The 20265-nt window shown below is 49.0% G+C and overlaps 1 protein-coding gene across 1 annotated transcript in view; it reads right to left on the bottom strand.

Annotated features, from left to right (window-relative positions):
* CLSTN2 (calsyntenin 2) overlaps positions 1–20265 on the bottom strand; it is a 431086-nt gene that overhangs the window by 79827 nt on the left and 330994 nt on the right. The window contains exons 6-8 of the mRNA XM_077130262.1: positions 17921–18106; positions 8118–8366; positions 2765–2886 (exon numbers count right to left, since the gene is read on the bottom strand). Coding sequence (XP_076986377.1) covers positions 2765–2886; positions 8118–8366; positions 17921–18106 — 557 coding nt within the window. The remainder of the gene's footprint in view (positions 1–2764; positions 2887–8117; positions 8367–17920; positions 18107–20265) is intronic.

Genomic DNA, 20265 nt, shown 5'->3' with positions numbered 1-20265 from the left:
ATGAGACATCACAATCACAACCCAACAGTGCTTGAGATGCTAACAGTACAAACCGGCAACATTTCAGAATTTTAAATGTGCAATAAAATGAATCAAAAGATCAACTAATCACCAGGTGATTTTAAATTATTTCCAGATTTTATCTTTCTTCTCTTCTCCCTCCCTCCCTCCCTCCGTCTCTTCCTTCCTTTGATCTCTACCTCCCTTCACAAACATTGAGTCGGTGCTCACTGCGCACTCGGGGCTGGGTGTGCCCTGGGAGTGGAGACGGGTAAGGCCCCGTCCTGCCGCGCCTGAGCTCTGCAAAGTGAGCAGAGAGGCTGGACCAGAGGCCCTGGTCAGCGAGCCTTTGGATGGGGCTCAGCATGGAGTCCTGGTATTGCTCAGCCAAACAGGAGCCGAGAAGGGGAGAGAGGAATCTTGGGCTGGCCCGGGTATACCCCTGGATTGCTCCGTGGCCGCGATAGAGACCTCCCATACCCCACTAGGTTCCCCTGGGGGCAGGCAAGCCCCAGGTGAGCTGGGTTTTCTGATCATCAAAAGGTAGGCTTCAAAAGTGTTTTTCATGCTAATTTCTTTAGAGAGGAAGACAAAAGAGTTTGAGTAAAGAGAAGACTGGAGAGTCTGTGGGCTTTTGCCAAGACCATAAACATCAGGCATTTAGTCATCATTTCTGATCACTCAATTTTAAATGAGAAACTCACCAAAGACGCTGAACAGGAGGGCAGGGGCTCCAGCCATGGCTTGCTGTATGACCTTGGGCAAGTCTCTGGACCTCAGTTTCCGGCCTCCCAGTGTCCACTGAGCCGAGATGAGAACAAGGTCACACACGCAGCGTGCCTGGCTTTGAGCTGCCCTAATAAATGATAGTGGGGGCGGGGGAAGTTGCTCAGTGAATCCCAGCCCCTCCTTAATCTCACCGCTTTGGGAACAGGTTTCTTAAATGCCAGATTCACTATGTCTTCATCTATAGAACCAAAATTCCTTCCTCACCTATTTTTAATTTCAAACCCTGTGGCTTTATTAGTTCAGTGCTTCTCAATCCCAATTTAGAAAATGCTGCAGGGCATCTATAATTATCTCTACCAGTAGAGCAATATTCTTATTTTTTTTTAAATCACAATATGGACTTCATTTTAATTCACTTCAATTTATATTATACATTTTTAAACATTCCCTATAAGCCATATGGCATTTTAGGTGGTAGCTGAGAGGTTGCTGGGAAATCAAAGAAACAACGTCAACATTTCACAATTTCTGCAAGACCCGGATTTCCTGATTCAGAGGAAGCTATACTAATCCAGATGTCATTTGCAGAACCTTGGAATCCAGCTGGATGGATTTTTCTGGAAGTGGATTTGTTGGTTGCCCCTGGGCTTCCCTCAAACATTTTCCCCGATAGCTTGGCATCCTTGAGCTTGTCATGGTGCCTGAAATTCCAACACTGAGATTCCCTGGGGTAAATGAATCTCTGTTATAAAGAGCAGATATTCCTGCACTTCTGTATAAAAGGGAGCGGCAATCATTCACATTGAATTGACTTCCCCTGGAATGAAAGTTTTCCAGTAACACTCTCTGAGATCAGCCCCACTGGAAGTTTGGGGGTTTAGGTGTTCTAGGGAGAGGATGGGGTAGAGATGGGGTAATAAGGAGAGAAAAGGGAAAGGAATACGAAACATTCAGATCCACATGAGCTGAGGTGAGTAGCACATACGGTGGGCTTTCGTGGGAGAAGGGCCTGTGAGCCCCAGAAGTGCTGTGGCTGGAGGTGGCGCAGGATGAAAATAGAAGGGGTTGCTGGAGACCCAGACAGAAAGGGCCATGCAACGGGTGCCATTTCCTCTTCTTCATTAAACAGCACCCATTCTACAATCCCCTTCCCCTGCCTGCATGCCTTCTCCCTCTTGGTTACCTAGAACGATTCTAAAAAATCAACTCTCCCTGAAATCCCCCAACTAAGACCTACTCTAGGCATGGTTATTCCTCAGTGGCACAGCCACTCAGAGAAGCGAGGACGCCTGCACACTTAATGCAGCACAGCACTCGGAGATAGCTACTTCAAAGCTTTTGATTCAAACCAGACCCTGCATTTGTCCTTGGCAAGTGTCACGCAGTGGCCCCTGGAATCGAAAATCATGGGACTCTGGAGTGAGTCATAGATTTTTCTACTTCAGAAAAGGACACGCACTGCACACAGCCAACTCCACATCACAATTTACTTCAAAGTCCTCAAGGCCCTGTGCTCAAGCGTGTGTCACCAAAAGCAAGGCTTCACTGCACCAACACCCAAGGGAGTAAGCAGGGCATTGAAGAGGAGACGTGGAGCATTTGGGATTTAAAGGTATGGCAATAGAGATCATAAACTACAGCTAGGGAGCCACGAGAACCAGTTTTCCATGAGCTTAACTGAGAGAAGATAGGGGCGGGCCATGGTGGCTCAGTGGCAGGGTTCTTGCCTGCCATGCCAGAGACCCGGGTTCGAGTCCCAGCACCTGGCCATGCAAAAAAAAAAGGCAAGATGCACAGTAGCAGTATGGCTGACTGGTGGCTCCCAGCTGGGAACTGTGGCCATCCCCACTGCAGCTGCTCCTTAAGGAGGCCGCTTCTATCCTGACTTTAAGACATCATCGTCTCCCTGAGCTGATTTTTCCCAAATCAGCAAGAAGCCAGAACCCTGAGGCCTCTAACCCCTGCTCCCACCAGAACAAACAAGCCACCCTTGCAAAGGAGCGAGCAGGGTGGAGAAGCGAGGGGACGGCCATACCTGGTCCAGCTTCCAGTGGAACTCTGCGGGCCGAAAAGTGTCCGCCTGGTCGAAGTCCTTGCGCAGGAGGAAGACGAGGCGGCAGTTGTGCACGTACAAGGCGTAGTGGTGCCGGTTCATTTCTGGAAGGAGAGAGAATGTTTGGGGAGTGAGTGCACCCCGGTGTCCATCTCGGCCACAGGAGTCTTCCTGCGACGCCACTCAGCACACCCAGAGGGCAGAGAAACCGGTGTCCCAGCTTTCTGTTTTACACCGCCTGCAGGGGAATATTCTAGAACATATATGCTAGCGTCCCTTGGAATGGCAGAGACAGAAGCAAGAGAGCCCACAGCAGAACTTCTGCCAGAAAGCCGTCGAGGCTTCACAGACCCACCTGACTTACACTCAGGCGTTCATGAAGACCAGGCTGACTTTTCTTTTCCATGCAACTCTTTACGGGAGGGCTTAGGGACCCTCTGCCAGCACTGCCAGTCCGAGCTCCTTTAACACAGTTGGCTTCTCCTTGAACTCGAGGCTTTTATTACATGTCATCAGGCCAGACAACTGTGACCAAAGACTACATCTCCTTTCTCTACCCAATATGGGCTCAGTGAAGCTGCCTCACTTTCAGCTGCGGGACAGAGGGATGGATTGATTTTCCAGCTTTAGACATAGTTCGGTGAATTTCCAAAGCAATGGATATCTAGGCAATTGACAATACATTTTCCTGATATGAGAACTTCCTTTCCTGTTTAGGAAATCTCCGATCACGGACCCTATGCATCATGGCCTGCAGCCACCAATACTCAGAGAACTCCCGTTGGACTCCACTGCAGCACACACTCAAACCTGCCGCCAGGCACACACTCACAGATGCTGGCTGAGTGAGTAAGTGATGAGGTGAGGCAGAAAGAGCATGGACCCTTGGTTCACACAGACTTTAGGAGTTGAGTTGGGTGACCTCGGGAGAGGTATTTAGCTTCTCTGAGCCTCAGTTTCCTTCACTGTATCATCCAGGTTTGCTGGCGTATCCTGATGCATCACGAGACTCCTGTAATTGACCTAGCTCTTCCCACGAGGCGTGGGTGGAGGAATCAATGCTGACCCGCTTCTGGGGATGGGCTCTCACGGGTCCAGGCCAGGCAGGCTCACACACACCCCGGCAGAAGGGACTGCTCAGGACGCAGCCCCGAGCCTGGCAGCACGGGGCATTCTCCTGGCCGCAGGGCTCACCAGGTGTCAGCAACGGACCCAATTCAGGGCCATGACGTGGGAGCTTTTCTGAGCATTTCTGGGGCAAAAACCTACCTCGTTCAGCAGAAAGTGCATGGAAAAGACACTTTCCCTCTGGAAGTTGTATAATTGGAAGGTCTGGGGCTGCTACCGGTGTATTTTCTACCCTTAAACTGGTACACTTACTGGGGTAGAGCTGAGAGAATCACAGAGACATGGAGCCAGGGCCTTGAGAACTCATAGCTTGAAGCCATCACGGCTCTGTCTGTTTTCAGTTCCAGGAACCCTCTTTCTTTTTATTTTTGTTATATTTTCTATTTGATATCAGTTTGCTCCGTATTTCCTGCTTCTTGTAACTGAAATCATCTTAATTGATACAATGGCGAAACGTCTGCAGAGCATCTGCCCGGAACAGATGCTCCACGACTGCTAGTTATTGTGGGGACTGTGTCGCTGCTGCCTCGTGACCACGGCAGCATAATGAAGTGGTGTCAGGTGCTGTCCTCACAAAGTCCTGGTCAGTCTTCAGGACCAAACCAAGCAATGGCGGGAGGAGGGTGGCTGGGCGCCAGCTGTGGCAGGACTGGCCTAGGGCAGCCCATGGGTGGCTGCTCGGCCCCTGGATTGCACAGCACCCACGCCTGGTTATGAGGATTTTACTACTTCTTCTCCTCACAGCGGCATATTTAGAACTGATTTCCTATAGCTCCAGTCAGTAACTATTGGAAAATTTAGAAGAGTTTTTACCTTTAGTTTTGTCTGCAGCTAGGAGGAAGTTGGGTAGTATGGAGATGAAGCAGGAAGATAAAAGAACAGACATCCTCTGCTTGAGCATCTTCTAGCCTAGGGGGCTTCTCCCTCCTCTTCTTTTAGTCTGGACAACCCAGAGTCACTGCTGACTCCAGGATAACTGGTTTGTTAAATGGGCTGGTAACGTGATGCACTCAGGAAATAGCTTCATTTCTTTTCTGTCTTTAGGTGCTCTCTGTCAAAGCTTTCTTTCCTTTTCTTTTTTCCATATCTCTTGCAGATCCTAAAGCTTTCCAGTTGCTTTCAGATATTAGAACAGTCTCATATGGTTTGATCCAAATCAAAATTCTCATCCAATTACAAGCTATGCCCCTCTCCTTTGTTCAGGCTTGACCCATGGCTTGGTGGCCAACAAGAGGGAAAGGGTAGGTTAGGTCTGTTTTTCATTATACAACTTGTTCCACCTCCTCACCGCCAGCCTCCTCTTGGCTCTAATCAGAGGGAAGAGGGATGAGAGAGAAAAGGAGCCAGCAAGTGTCTTCATAAGGCCGGGAGAGGCTGTCATTTTCCCATGGACATCAGATGTCCTCTGTTTTTGCTGTTATCTACACATGGGCTTCTCCATGGTGCATTAATTGTTTTTGGAAAGGCCCTGCTGAGAGCTGCGCAGTGTGCCATGGCCACCGAAGTGGGTTTGGGCCCTGGTAAAATACCCTTTTTAGCCGTCTCTCCTCTTCCCCCATTGCCTGTCCCCAAATGGATGAACCTGCTAAAAGTCTTCACGCAAGAATTGATCTGACGATGTCCATTCCTGGATGGCGTGGGGCCCCTGAGCCAGCGCCAGGCTCGCTTCTGTGGGTCCGACTTCTCCACTCCTCACGTGAGATGCACTTTCAGTCGAGCTTCCATGGCTGCTGCTCAGCTGCTGCCCTCTCAGTAGCTCCTTCCCCCCTCACACACTGGCTCCTGCTGCTAGGGGCCCCTTTTCGGGGCATGCAGCCCTTCTGACTCTAACATTGCCAATTTCTGGATTCTCATTTGGTCCCTGAGAACAATAATAAAAACACATGTGTCCTGTCCAAACTGTGGAGGGGAACCTGCATCCTAAGCTGTCCTTCTCTCCTCACTGTCGCTGAGGCAGTCCCATCACCCTCTTGCTTTCAGACCCTGTAAGCAAGAATCAGGTCCTGGGCGCCAGCTGTGGCAAGACTGGCCTAGGACAGCCCACGGGTGGCCGCTCGGCCCCTGGATTGCTCAGCACCCACGCCAAAATTGCAGCCCAAATTCCTGAGGCTGCAAGACAGACCTCTCCAGAAGTCTCTTGGGCTCCACCCCAACACCAGCCTGGAGCAGACCAAGGATTTTTGCAGCTCAGCCAACAGGCAGCAGGAGGTGAGATTCCCCCTTCCCCTCTACAGTAGACAACCTTACTCTCACTGAGTGCCGTCTGGGTTCCCTTCACTTGTCTTGGGAGTGGGGGCACACCCCTTCCCCTCCCTCTAGGCAGGAGGCCCATCACAAAATCTTTCCCAGCTAATAACTCTCCACCGTTGCCTCTCTTACCTGGTGCTTGCTGGACCAGATTGGCCACCTCTTGGCAAGCCTTTTGGAGAAGGGTTTGCACGTGGCTACTCATCATTTATGGTTCTCAGTTGAAACTCAGAGACATCAAAGGGCTGCATGCCAGGAAGAGGGGTCCAGAAGGAGCAGACATGTATGGGGAGGGAGGGGCGTTACGGAGAGAGGGCAGGCGCTGAGGGGGAACCACTAAAGGTCGACTGAAAGGGTACCACTCACACCAGGAATGGAGAAGCAGGGCCAACAACTGTGAGCCTGGAGCTGGCACGAGGCTACACACAATACCCTCGTGGTGCAGACATCGCTACGTGTTCACCTATCCCCATTTTCTTTCCTCCTAGACTCACAGATGGACGCATTTCTCAGCCCCCACTGTGGCTAGGGAGGCCATTTGATAAATTCTGGTGAGCCCACAACCTGGTCCCCAATCCTCAGAGCTCCGTGGGGTCCTTCCCGCATGAACGTCCCAGAAAAATCCACGGGACTGAGGGAAAGCCAGGCCACACTATCCGTCTAGAGAAAACCCATTAATACATATGTAAATGCTATTGAGACAGGGAAGGTGGAGGCCCTGGGAGGAGCCTAAGGTGGGATAAAACGAGAAGTGATCATGGTAATGATAATAACAGCATCAGGTAACAGAAATGAAGCGCTGATTACGTATCAGATGCTGAGTGATCTAGGTACTTTCATATGCTTTTACATGTGGGGAAACTGAGGTTCCGAGAGATTCATCAACTATCAGAGGTCACGCCCTTAGAAGTGACCATGCAGGATAGGAATTTAGCAGAGCCTGAGTGGTCAGTCACTGCTCTATACCGCCCCCTCCTGCTATGTCAGCTGAGGCTGTCATTTATTTTGGGGTATTTTAACAAAAGTGGTATTTTAAATGTGAAATTATAGAATTATAATTAAAGATAAGGTTGCAAAGTTTACATAAATATTCAAGTATTTGCGTGTGTGTGTGTACATGTGGGGTGTAGTGACAAGACCATAGGATTTCGAATTAGATGGATATAAACTTACACTCCAGTACTAGCTGTCTAGTTTATGGCAAATTACTTAATCTTTCAGGGAAGCTTATTTACCCTTAAAATGTGAAACATTTTTACTTTTATGAAATTGGTTGTAGAGATGTGAAATACTGTGTACAACAGTAACAGCTCCCACAGATTGTATTTCCTGTGTGCCAGACGCTGATCTAAGCCTTTTATATGTATTAAGCCATTTAATCCTCATAAAAAACTGGCAAAGTAAATACTAGGATGCCCATTTTATGGATGAGAAAACTGAGGCACAGGGGTTGAATAATTTGCCCACAGTCACACAGTTAATAAGTAGTGGGGCACACCACATTTCACCCCCACGCTGTGAACTGCCTTGCATAGACTCGCTATCCTGAAAATGCACAAATATCAGTATAACATATGACAGTGATTTTCGAATTACTTCTTTCAATTAGAAGGACTCTTTTATTCAAACCAAAGCTTTCAAAAATCCCAAAACGCATTATAGGTGATGCTGTGTCATCTGAGGTGACACTGAGTTTCTGGTACTTCCGGGGCTGCTTGGATCCCCAGGCACCCAGTTTGGAAACCACTGATCCCAGCTCTTTGGCCTTGCATCTGTACCTCCACTCTCCTCCTATTCTTTCTTCTGCCTAGGAAATTAGTGACCAGAAGACAGGAGACCAGGCTATATCCCCAGGGCCCCCCTTAAGCTCCTGCTTTCCCCTGTGTCCTCGGTGGCCGTGTCCTTGCTCAGGGACTGGGCTGTGATGGGCGGCCACCGAGAGGACCGGCCGCAGCCTCACCTGTTTTGTCTGAGTTGCAGAGGATGGTTTCCTTCTCAGCTCTCAGGCCGGGGCTGGGGCCGTGCTTCATCCACATGGTGATGGTGAACTGGTCCGTCAGGTTCTTGGGCACGATCCCATCAGGGATCTTGGCACCCTGCTTGCCGTCAAACTTAAAGATCATTTCGCTGTTGTCCACCAGCAGGCCCGCCGTCCAGTTGGTGGCTGCGCTGGGGGGCGGCAGGAGGTCGATGATGCCGGACGAGGCTCCTGCAGGCACGGGAGACAGAAAGAGCAAGGGGTTATTCCTCCTGGTGTGTATGTGTGTGTGTGTGTGTGTGTGTGTGTGTGTGTGTGTGTGTCCATGCCTTCGGCTTTCTGCCCCCGGGTCACAGGGAAACTCTCAGTGTGCTTGTGAAGAAAGGCCTGAGGCCATCTCCAGCTGGGTGACCTGAGAGCAAAAAGGGCCAAATGCCTCCCCTGCCTCTGAGTTGCTTCTGGTCTGCCTGGGGAGGCATCAGTAACTTACAGCTGAAAAATGGTGCCTGCAGCAAGACAGCACCCAGCAAAATCAGCCACCACAACGATCAGTCTAATGGCCCTTTGACATCCCTTGGGAAGGTACCATATTGGAAATGGATAAACTTCTTGGGAAAGGTCCAACCCAGCCAGTTTTCCCTCTAGTCCTGGATGAGTTCACTGGGTCTGGGGTTGAGCACCCACTGACTTGCAATTCAGGATTTTGCTACGTGAAAATTATGCATCCCGACAGCCCAGATGCTCCCCTAGTACTGTGAGGGGCTCACCCTGGGGGATGCCTCCAGGTGTTGCCGTGATGGGGGCGGTGGGAGACTCAGGATCTCCCAATTTATTCTCACGCTTATGTCTATCAAGGGGAAGGATGGGTGGAGTTGAATGCACTACTTGCTCATGTATTTCCTAGCGGTTTTGCCTGGTATTGCTGCGGCACATAGTAGGCACTCAGTTGGTATCTGCAATGCCTTTCCTCGCCCCATCACCCCCCTGAAATGCTTTGCGCCTCCCAGCCAAGGCCCTGGCAGCCCCCCCCACCCCCCGCCCCAGGCTCCTGTCTGCATCCGCACTGCTCATCAGCGCTGGTCCCAGACCCCTAGATCCTGCTTTGGTATCCTTTTTATTTATCTCATAAATGGTTTCACACTAATGTTTTAATGACTAACAAAGCCTTGAGGATAGCACTCTGCACAGGTATTTGAATTCTAAAGAAAGAAAGAAAGCTATCATGGTGTTAGCCAGAGAGCCTTGCGGGAGTGGGAGATAAGTGGGATTTAGGAACAAGTTCATTTTCCTAACACCCCTCATATCATACGCCTTGGATACAGCCTTTTTAGCCCATGATTAAGGTTGGACCTGACACCAGATGTGTCCGGTGTGAATACAGCCCGGTGACTGGGCACCCAGAGTGTGAGTTGGCTCCTGGAATTTGGGGCGATCAGAAGATGCCAGGTGAGTCATCAGGGCCCCTGACTTCCAGCTCAAGTCAATGCCAGAACATTCTAGCAGGATCCACCATGCAGGCATGTGCAGGGCGGCTGCCGAGGCCAGCTTGGCCATCCTGTGGCACGGGCAGTTCCACACCCCGGAACAAGGCAGGGTTGGAAACTATGCTGAGATTCCTTCCTTTAGCTAAAGACTTTGTTGTTAAAAAGCAAATGCTCGGGCAGGCCATGGTGGCTCAGCAGGCAACAATGCTTGCCTGCCATGCCAGAGGACCTGGGTTCTATTCCTGGTGCCCACCCATGTAAAAAGAAAAGCAAATGCTCTGTAAAATTCATGCTGCAATTAGTGCCTTAGACTAGAGAAGGAGGTTAAGTGAAATTTTAACCAAACAGGTTTGGATAGAGGGGGAGAGGTAAAGAGTGAGTGGTGAGAGAAAGACACAAAGGAAGTTGGGTGGATGCAACATTGGTTACATCTTGCTGAATACAAGGCCTGGTAAGGATGATTCCATAGATATCTTCTATTTCTATAGAACTGTTCTTTTTATAGTTGCAGAAATGTATTATTATGTATTTTTAGTAACCTTTTCTCAGGCATGAAGTGGATGCCAGACCTATGTTAAACACTTCACATACTTTTCTTCATTACTCTCCTCTGAAGGGAACACTGTTATTATTCCAACTTACAGATAAGGAAACTGAGGCTCAGAGAGCCCAAGACCGGCCCCAGTGGGTGTGCCTGTCAACAGGCCCTTCCAGCCCCAGCTCATGCCCTCTGCCCCAGCCTGGTAGACCAGGAGGAGATTTTATACAGTCCTGCTTGTGTTACAAACATGGAAACTGAGGCCAAGAGAGGGCAAATGACATGGCCATGGTCAACAGCTAGTTAGAGGTTGACCTGAGTCTGGAATCCAGCATCCCAGACACCCAACCAGGTGTTTTCTCTATAGCACAGTGTCAAGTGCTATGGGACCCTCACATCCCTACACAGAGGCTGCTCCCTGGCTTCTCCCACAGAGAGGCTGGTTGAAGGCCACCCGGTGCCCTGGCAAGGCCATTGACTTCAGAGTCCCCATGTCTTCCCTGGTGAGGGCGTGTAGTCGGCAGCCTGGCCTGCCTCACTCACAGCTGTTGCCTACTGGAAAACATCAAGCTGCATTTAGCCAGATGGTGAAGACTTCCATAAACTTAACATATTGTATTTTAATTCTTGTTGCATGTAACAAAACACAGAGATTTACTTTTTCCCACAGCTCTTTCTCTCTCTCTCTCTCTCTAGCCCCAAGGGATCCTGTGGGAAGGCAGTGGGTAAACAGGATGCATTGTTTGCAAAGATGGTGCCACATCATCAGCACATCAGGGTATATCCAAGAAGTTCCTCTGGAATCCTTTGTGTAGGCCCCTGGGGCCGCCAGGCTGCTGTGAGATTGTGCTAGCCTGGCCAACGGCAGCTTCAGCTTGCAGGTTGAGGGCTATGGGCCAGAGGTGAGGTCTGATTTGGGACCCACCAGAGTGAGCGGGCATCTCTGAGCTGGCAGGCAGAGGATAAGCCAAGGTGAATGAGGCAGACTTTGGGGAGAGCCCAGATGGAGGCTGGAGGCAGTGTCGCTAGCTGAGGCGTTTGCTTTTTATTGTGGCTGGCCTTGGTGGGGGCAGAGTGCCCTGGCATTGCCAGGCGGAGCTGGGGCGGTGCTGACTGATGCAGAGGGCTCAGATGTTGCCTCTCTGATGGTCCCCTGCAGAGCATGAGGAGGGGCGGGGACAGGTGGGAGCAGCTCAGGGAAGAGAAGTCACTGTGATCAAGCACAGGCCCGCTGTGCTGGTTTGAAAGGATGTGTGTCCCCTAGAAAAGCCATGTTTTAATCTAAATCCCACTTTGTGAAGGCAGAATAACCCCTATTCAATACTGTATGTTTGAAACTGTCATCAGATCACCTTCCTGGAGATGTGATTCATCAAGAGTGGTTGTTAAGCTGGATTAGGTGACAACATGTCATTTGGGTGGGTTTTGATACGTTTCTGGAGTCCTATAAAAGAGGAAACATCTTGGAGAATGAAAGAAATTTGGAGAGAGCAGAGAATGTTGCAGTACCATGAGGCAGAGCCCACCAGCCAGCGACCTTTGGAGATGAAGAAGGAAAACGCCTCTTGGGGAGCTTCGTGAAACAGGAAGCCAGGAGAGAAAGCTAGCAGATGACACCGTGTTCACCATGTGCCCTTCCAGCCAAGAGTGAAGCCCTGGCTGTGTTTGCCATGTGCCTTCTCACTTGAGAGAGAAACCCTGAACTTCATCAGCCTTCTTGAATCAAGGTATCTTTCCATGGATGCCTTTGATTGGACATTTCTATAGACTTGCTTTAATTGGGACATTATCTTGGCCTTAGAACTGTAAACTAGCAACTTATTAAATTCCCCTTTTTAAAAGCCATTCTGCTTCTGGTATATTGCATTCTGACAGCTAGCAAACTAGAACACTCACATTCTGTAGAATATTCTCACACCGGCAAAATCAACTCTCTATTATTTCAATTAACATTTACCTGTATGGCAGGTAAATAGAATGTGGCAGCAAAGCAGACAGAAATGGATTCTACCTTCAGGTACCGAGTAGAATGTTTTGTTTTCAATGAGTGGAGTGGTTCTGGGGAAAAGAATCTCAGCAGAAGCCCAGGAGGCTCTTTGAAAAACCCCTCACTGACCATGAGGACTGTGGGGTGGTAGAGTGTGTCCTAGTCACAACCTCTCCTGTCCACCTGCCACCAGGCTTGGCCATGTGACTTGCTCTGATCAATGACATGTGACTGGAAGTGACAGCTGTCATGTCAGGGAGGAGCTTTAAGAGTCAGTGCATGGCCCACCATGTGTCCTTTCTGTCTGCTATGAGACCAAAAGTGTCTTAGATATAGGCTGTTCCATTAGTCAGGATCCTGCTGGGAAGCCAACCTAAGATGAGCATGTGGTATGAATGATAACTAAGCTCTATTTTTTTTAAGCCAATGAGATTTGAGGGTCATTTGTCACTTCAGCATAGCCTGTCCTAATCCACCTGATAATTCAGTAAGGGACCGGCACTGGCAACTTCAATACCCCTTTCTCCATTGCCACACCTTAAGCACGGAGATGGGAGTCTTTCTGATTTCTTCTAGGAGCTCACATACTGTTGATCCTGGAGTTCTAGAGAAGAAGGTTTTCTCCAAGGCCTTAGAATCAGAAACTTGGGTCTCTAGGTGATGCAAGCCAGCCGTGGATGAGGAGTGGTGAGCCACGCTCTCTTGGGGCAGGGCCACTCACACCAGCAGATGCCCAGTTGGGCCAGGTCACTATAGGCAGAAAGCACCGCCCCCCCCAACACATTGTATGGCAGCTGCTTAAGGGCTCGTGAAGGAACAAGCACATCCAGAGGGAGTCTACTGCCCTCACCAAGACTCAGTGTGTGCAGCCCTTTGCTGATGTGTGATTGATGGTTTAATCTGACTCCCAACAAATGTTCAACTATTTTCCTTACAATAAGAGGACTATGGCTCATTGAGTTGCGCTGGACCGATCCTGGCACCCCGGGAAGCTCCGGGTCTTAAGAGACCCTTGGAAAAAGTGGTGATGGATTCTTCTAGTTGGGCTATTCTGAGGGTATGAAAGCCTCAGGCATTGGTTTTCAGTGAGAACAAGCTCTGTTCAGCTGCAAGGGAAAGTAGGGAAAAAAATGAACTTTCATTGATCTTAAAAAATTGCACTGTAACTTTTTTTAAAAACATATTTGTCTTCTCAGTAAGCCAACTTGTTAAATGGCCTTATTAATTTATTTATAATCTCAAGAGTTGCATAGTATTTGCATATTCAATATTTCCAGGATTAATAAATACATCAATGAATGAATGAGTGAATCTTCTATATAAAACCTCCTGGGCTCACTAGCATAGAGCTCCTTAGAACGACCGGCCATCTGGGGATCTGAATTGCTCTGACAGTCCAGTCACTTGACTGCAGTAGCATGCTCCTGCTCTGTGGCCTTTCCTCAACAGAGTCTGTGCCTGGAATTCCTGATTTCCTGCACAGGACAGCCGACTTGGGCATTGGATGCAAGGGGTGCCCTCCAGTTCCCAGGGGCCCCACCAAGCCCCAGGAAGAGCAGCCCTTGACCTCGCATGCTGCAAAGGGTACGTGCTTCACAAACTACTTTCCTATTTACTGTAATGCGGGGTGACATCGGGTCATTGAACAGGGCCTTTTCTTGGGCTGTTGTTAATGTCCAATTTAATTTGGCCAAGAGGTCTCACTGAAGGCTTCGTCATGCATTTCATAGTCAAGGCAGATATGTGGCATTTCACCTCTGGAAAGCCTGGTACTGGGATGCTGGGGCCTCCCTCTGAACTCAGAGATTAAGGGGAAGGGATGTCTAATTTCTCCAAGAACCCTGGCTGTATGGAGAGCAAGATCAGTGGGAGACCATCTTAGATTATGCCTGACCCCCTTGCCCAAGAGAGAACAAGCACACGGTCCTCCATCTTTTGGGAGCAGAAAGGAAGTGCCTCAGTGTACAAATCCTAGGAAGCAATATGTCCAACAGCCAATGTTCTGCCATGCCCAAAGAGGAAATGTCAAGTGCTGCAGCACCGGCTCAGGTAGGCCCTGACAGCAGGCTTCATGCCAGCTATTTTCCAGCTTCCCTGTAACAGGATTCTGTCTCTGCTCTCGACGGTAACTGCCCTGTGGGAGTAGGAAGCAGGCGTGCAAAGACCAGACATCAGCCAGAGACCTGCCTGCATCACTTCACACCTACAGCTCCACAGAAGAGACCTCAGAACTCAGAATCACCAAGGAAGTACCACAGGACGCACTCCCTGGTGCTCCTAAGTGGCAGGTGAATACTGACGAAGGAAAGGATTTGGAAAGTGAAGGGGGACATAGCATCCTAGTAGGAGGAAAAGAAGAACAAAGGTTTAGGGGGAGAATAAGCCAGGAAGAGACCGAGAAGAGGCAGAACATCAGGAAGAAGCAGACATGAGGATGGATCAGCAGGTTGGGGGCAGCTCTTTAGGATGTCCAGAGCCAGGCAAGGATGCAGTTTTTGTACCTGGCTGTTTCACAGGGACACTGTCCCCGATATCTGCTCTTGCTCCTAAACTCCTCACGCAGCTGGAGGCTCACACTAGACTCTTCTAGGTTCCTCCTTTCTTACTCCTGACAGCTAATCAATCATTGAAGCTTGCTCAGTTTGCCTCGTAAAACTATCCTAAATTCATCCCTACTGCCACTCCCCTGGTTCAGAACTCATCCTTTGCCAATAGTATTTCAGTACCATCCTAACTGGTCTCCATGTTTCCATCCAAAGTTAATAAAGATGGGGAGAATGAAAGATGAACGAATGCTGAGGCTTAAAGTGTCATGGCAATGCCTCAGTATGGAAGCCCAGTGAGCCACTTTTCTACCATCCATTGAAAGCCAATAGAAGCTTGTCTCCAGAACTGATGGTGTCCTACAGGAGTCAGGAATTCCAGCCCAGACTGTGGTTCAGAGGGGACCCAGGCTGCATTTCATTTGGAGTTTGAGTGGAGCAGGGGGCTCCAAGGAGCCTCCATATAAGAGAACAGATCCGTAGTGCCAGATTTGCATCTGGGTCTCGCTCATTTGTTTCTGCCCTTTTCTGAGTTCTTGCTAAGAACAATTCGAGATTTAGACCCCTAATAAGGAGGCAGGAGTGGCCACATGCACCGGGGATCCCATAAGTGTGGTGGGTGGCATTGTCTACCATGAAATCCTCAAAGAGCAATGCTGACGAAGCCTGAGAAGGTCACATTGTGAGGGGAAACTGACTTCCCAGTTAAATTAAGATGCCCTCCTGCAAGGCGAGGCCGCAGCCCAGATGGAATGAGCTGTGTTAACACACCAGATGTAATTTTGCTCCAAAATTTCTTCCCCCCAAAAATCCTTCTCACCCTCCATAGCTCCTTGTCTTTCTTCAGCAACATTCAAAATCAAATCACAAGTGTGTGCCCTTGGGCCCATCTGAACTTTAATGGGCTGATTCCATCATTTCCTTTTAACTTGGAGGAGTTTAGGAAATGACTGTAACCCACGGTGGTGTAGGGTCGTGTTGACTTAATAATTCAGATACATGGGGAGTGAAATGGGATACTCATTCAAAGTAAGATGTCATCTTCGATGGCTTCCTTGCATGCAAAGTGAAGGAGAGGACTGGAGGCACTTTTCTCAATATTGGGGGCCCCTTATATCCATTTCTGCAAGAGCTGTTTGGAATATTGAACCCGTGGTGTTTCCCCCAATCTACTGCATCATTCCAGAGATGACTGCACTCCCACAGGCCTTGCCTGCCAGCCTGGTGACATGATAAATGGAACGTGATGATACCCAAGCAAGGTTTATTTCCCATTCAGTTTTGAAATTTTACTCGGTTCTATGGGTGAAGGTCTGTGCATGTGAGGCAATGCTGAGAGAGGAGAACTGCCCCCAAAGAGAGTAGGGGAGGGATGGTGGGGTGGAGGCAACATTGGCAGGCAACGCTATGTCACCAGGAGCCTCCCCTCCTTTTGAGCAGATGCTGTTTTCCATGAATATGAGCCCAAGTGTAAGAGTAAGCCTGGGCTCCCCCATAGCATGGTCAGAGGGAAACCTGGACAGTCAAATTCAAGTTGACGGATGTTCTTGTAGAGAACAAGAAAGGAATGCATCTACATGGAGGCAGGAGGCAGGAGGCAGGAGGCAGGAGTTCCATAGCACAGCAGCGGTCAGGTCTACTGAGCACCTGGGGCCAGTCCCACCTTACTGAGCACTTAGGAGGTTTGCATTCTAGCTCCAAAGCCCTGGCCTGCTTTGGAGACACTGAGTTGAAGAGTTAGTATCTGACTCTGCCACCTTCCATCTGTGTGACCTTGAACAAGTCATTTTTCCCTCTCTGAGCCTCAGGTTTTCCATCTCTAAGATTGCAAGAATAGCACCTTCCTCAGAGAGGACAGGAGAAATAAAGGAATGCACGTAAAGAGTCAGCAGGGTGCACACAGCAGGTGCTCATGCGGCTCAGTGTCCTCCACACCTACCTTCTGTCAAACCCCTCCACCCTGTATTTCCTCCTTTCTGGCCTGCCTCCTGTACTGTGGCACCCCCTCACAGCCCCCTCACAGGAACCCCAACTCTTGTCCCATCTCCACCCCCACCCTGAGCTCTTCTTCTCATTTCTGGGGAGGCAGGGCTGGCTTCATGGATGTGTGACCTGGGCAGCCATATAGAGCCGTGTCCTTAAATGTGGACCCTCCACTTGATTTAACGCGCTGATGCCGCCATCTTGAAATTCTTCATAATTTTTGAGGAAAAGGTCCTGCATTTTCACTTTGCCCTGGGCCCCACAGATTATGATATGGAGAAGACCAACCTGTCCCCAAGTGACCCCTACCCATCCCTCATTTGGCCCCTGGTCAGGCACCTCCATTAACCAAAAAGGGGTAAGGACACCTTGTGTGCCAGTTTGAACTTGAGATGTACCCCAGAAAAGCCGTGTCCTTTAATTTTCATTCAATGTTGCTGGGTGGGAGCTTTTTGATTATTTCCATGGAGATGTGACCCACCCAATTGTGGGTGGTAACTTATGATTAGATGGCTTCCATGGAGATGTGTCTCCACACATTCTAGGTGGGGCTACTTACTGGAGTCCTTTAAGAGGGAACCATTTTGGAAAAAGCTTGAGAGCCACGACAGCCCACGCATCCAGAGACCTTTGGTGATGAAGAAGGAAAACGCCCCTGGGTATGCTTCATGAAACAAGAAGCTGGGAGAGAAAGCTAGCAGATGTTTCCATGTGCCCTTCCAGCTGAGAGAGAAACCCCAAACTTTGTTGGCCTTTTTTGAGTGAAGGTAACCTCTTGTTGGTGCTTTAATTTGGACATTTTCATAACCGCATCTTAAAATGGACATTTTCACGGCCTTAGAACTGTAAACTTGCAACTTAATAAATTCCCCCTTTTAGAAGCCATTTTATTTTTGGTGTATCGCATTCTAGCAGCTTGCAAACACCGTTCCCCCAGTCCTGTGCTAGGTCTCTTTTAACACATTCTGTCATCTAATCCCTGCTTTACCTATGAAGGAATGGACGAATTGCCATGTCGCTGGACTAAGGCCAGTGGTGAATGACTGAGAGTGAATTGGATATGACTGATTCTAAAAGCTGTGCCTTCTGACCACTAAACCATAATTAAAGTTAACAACCATCCAGGAGTTACGTGAACCAATGCAGGTGGGCAAGGGCTGATTCTTTCACAGTATAATGAGATATGCTTTATTTGTATATATCTTTCATAAGCAATTGGTAAAAAAAAATAATAACCGGGGCAAACCTACCACATAATTTCTGCAGGGACCTCTCTGAGTAGGTCTCCCGGTCACAGCCCTTCCCGATGTAGTTGGTTTGCAGCTCCGTGGTGACCTGAATGGAGGACACGGGCCCATCGCAGGTCTCCAGGCGGATGTTGGGGAACAGGGGCAGGCTCCCCGAACCAGGCTGGTACTCAATCCTTTTGGTCCAATCTGAATAAACAAGGGAGAGGGTTTTATTTTTTTTAATCAAGTACAGTCAGTTCTATTTCTTTTGTTTTGAAAATGTGAATTTTTCCAAAGCAGTGGATAAACTAGGGGATAATTTGGGAAAACTTGTATTTGCTTATGTGAGACTTCAACGAGCTGAGTACATGTAGAGATATACAAAAGTCACACATGCACACACACCTCAGCCACCTGCTCTCTGTGTCCTGAACCATGCCATTCACATCTGGTGCTAGGACTTCCCATCTGATTTCAGAGAACCCTCCTTCTACCACTCAGGAGCAGTAACTCTTCCAAAACCCATTTCCACAAGCAAAGTTCAAGTCCTTTGCAAGGTAAAGTACCATATTTATTATAATATCTGTGCATGTCTTAACGCATGTCTTTAACATGTGTAAAATTATGCTAATCTTTTTTCTTTCTTTCTTACATGTCACCATCAATGTTTCTGAGTGCTGTGGTGACCCTAGCCCTATATTCTCCAGAAGCCCTATGGTTTTATTGAATGATTTTGTCTAGGACAGTGAATTTTAGGAATGCATAGGTCTCATTACAACCAAAAGACAGCATGGTGTCCCCAGGTTTACATGTAGCCATGAGGTGGGACGCAAGGATTCTTTCTCAAACATCCAGGACTACAACCCACTTAAGTAGGGCTGATAGACTTGTCACTGCTTTTTAGTAAAAAAAATAATTGAGAGGTAATAAAGCCTTGAAAAGGTACAAAGTCACAGTCAAAATGGCACCACACAAGAACAGAAGTAATCAACAAAAATAAACACTACCTGTGAGCGTACACCTAAATTGACAGATGCAATGACAGCAGCCCCTGAAAATCAAAGCCAATTCAAGGCAGTGCTCTCGGTGGCTGATAAGGATACGGGCTTATCCACACAAGGGAAGGTCACGTGCATTGTGAGGACCTCTGCCGAGGAGAAGCTGTGCCACTCACCTAAGTCAGACTTGCAGAGAGAAACGTGAATTTGTGTCATTGATAAACACGTGTTATGGGTATTATTAGTATATGAATCCCACATGTTTGTCATGTTGTAGAAAGCAGCTGAAAATCTATAGAATTGACTGCACTCTATCTGTGAGAAACCAGAAAGCCCTGCATCTGGGGGTCTGTCTGCAGCCATGGGGAGGTGCCCCCCAATTCCCAGGGGGTCCCTGGCTGGCTGTCACCCAAGTGAAACCACTATGGCAGAGAAGGTTAGGGGTAGGGGCCAGCCAGCCAGGGGCATTCACCGAGCAACTGTGTGTTAGTGCTTCTGGGTGCCAGGCTCTGCTGTGGGCACTCGGGACGCAGCCCCGAACATGCCAGGAGAGGTTCCTGCTTCGTGGAGCTGGGGGACAGGGTCAGTGATAAATCAGCACAGGTTGTCCCGTCAGCAGGAGTAAGTGCTGTGAAAGAGAAAACCGGTGACCGAGACAGCGCTCCTTTGGATCAGAAGAGTTCCTGTCTGCGCAGAGCCTGGCTGCTGAGCGTGAAAGCACCGTGGGAGGGCTCCGAGAAGCATGTTTGAAGCGGGTCCAGCCAGGATCCTGGCTTGGCGCTGCGGAGTCAAGAAATTCTTGGGCAAGTTAATGATGGCCTCCCAGGTCAGGGAACTCACCAGTAAAATAGGGCCCATAGCACGGACCCCGCAGTGAGGATCGAGAGTGCTACTGTGTGCCCAGCTCACAGGAGGGCTTCATAAATGTTGTTGCTAGGTTGGGAAGGGAGCCACTGGGTCACAGGGAGCAGTCCCCCCATGCTCCTTGCACTACAACCCTGCCAGCTTCCAGATAACTGTGTAAACAGGGTTTAGCTCCAAACCCTCCTATTAGCCAGCTGCCCTTTAAGGGGTTTCTGATATCACCCCGCAAGCAGACACTGCACACCACAATTGTGAGAGTCATCTCCGGGGAACTAACAGTGGAAGGATATCTGGGCAAGAGTGATTACATGTAAAAGAGAATACACCCAAATATATGGTCTCCCCTAGGAACAGTGTCTGGTCCATCACCTCCTGGAGAATGAGATGCTAGAGCTGCTGCAGCCCGTGTTTCAGGAGCTCCAAGTTCAATCTTAAGGACAAACCAGTGGAGATTGAATAGACTGGCGGGATTCAACAGAGGCCCTCTTATCAGATTATCTGAAA

Source organism: Tamandua tetradactyla, chromosome 15, assembly GCF_023851605.1.
Source record: "Tamandua tetradactyla isolate mTamTet1 chromosome 15, mTamTet1.pri, whole genome shotgun sequence".
NCBI classification, from domain to species: Eukaryota; Metazoa; Chordata; class Mammalia; order Pilosa; family Myrmecophagidae; genus Tamandua; species Tamandua tetradactyla.
This window is presented reverse-complemented; position numbering and strand designations above follow the sequence as displayed.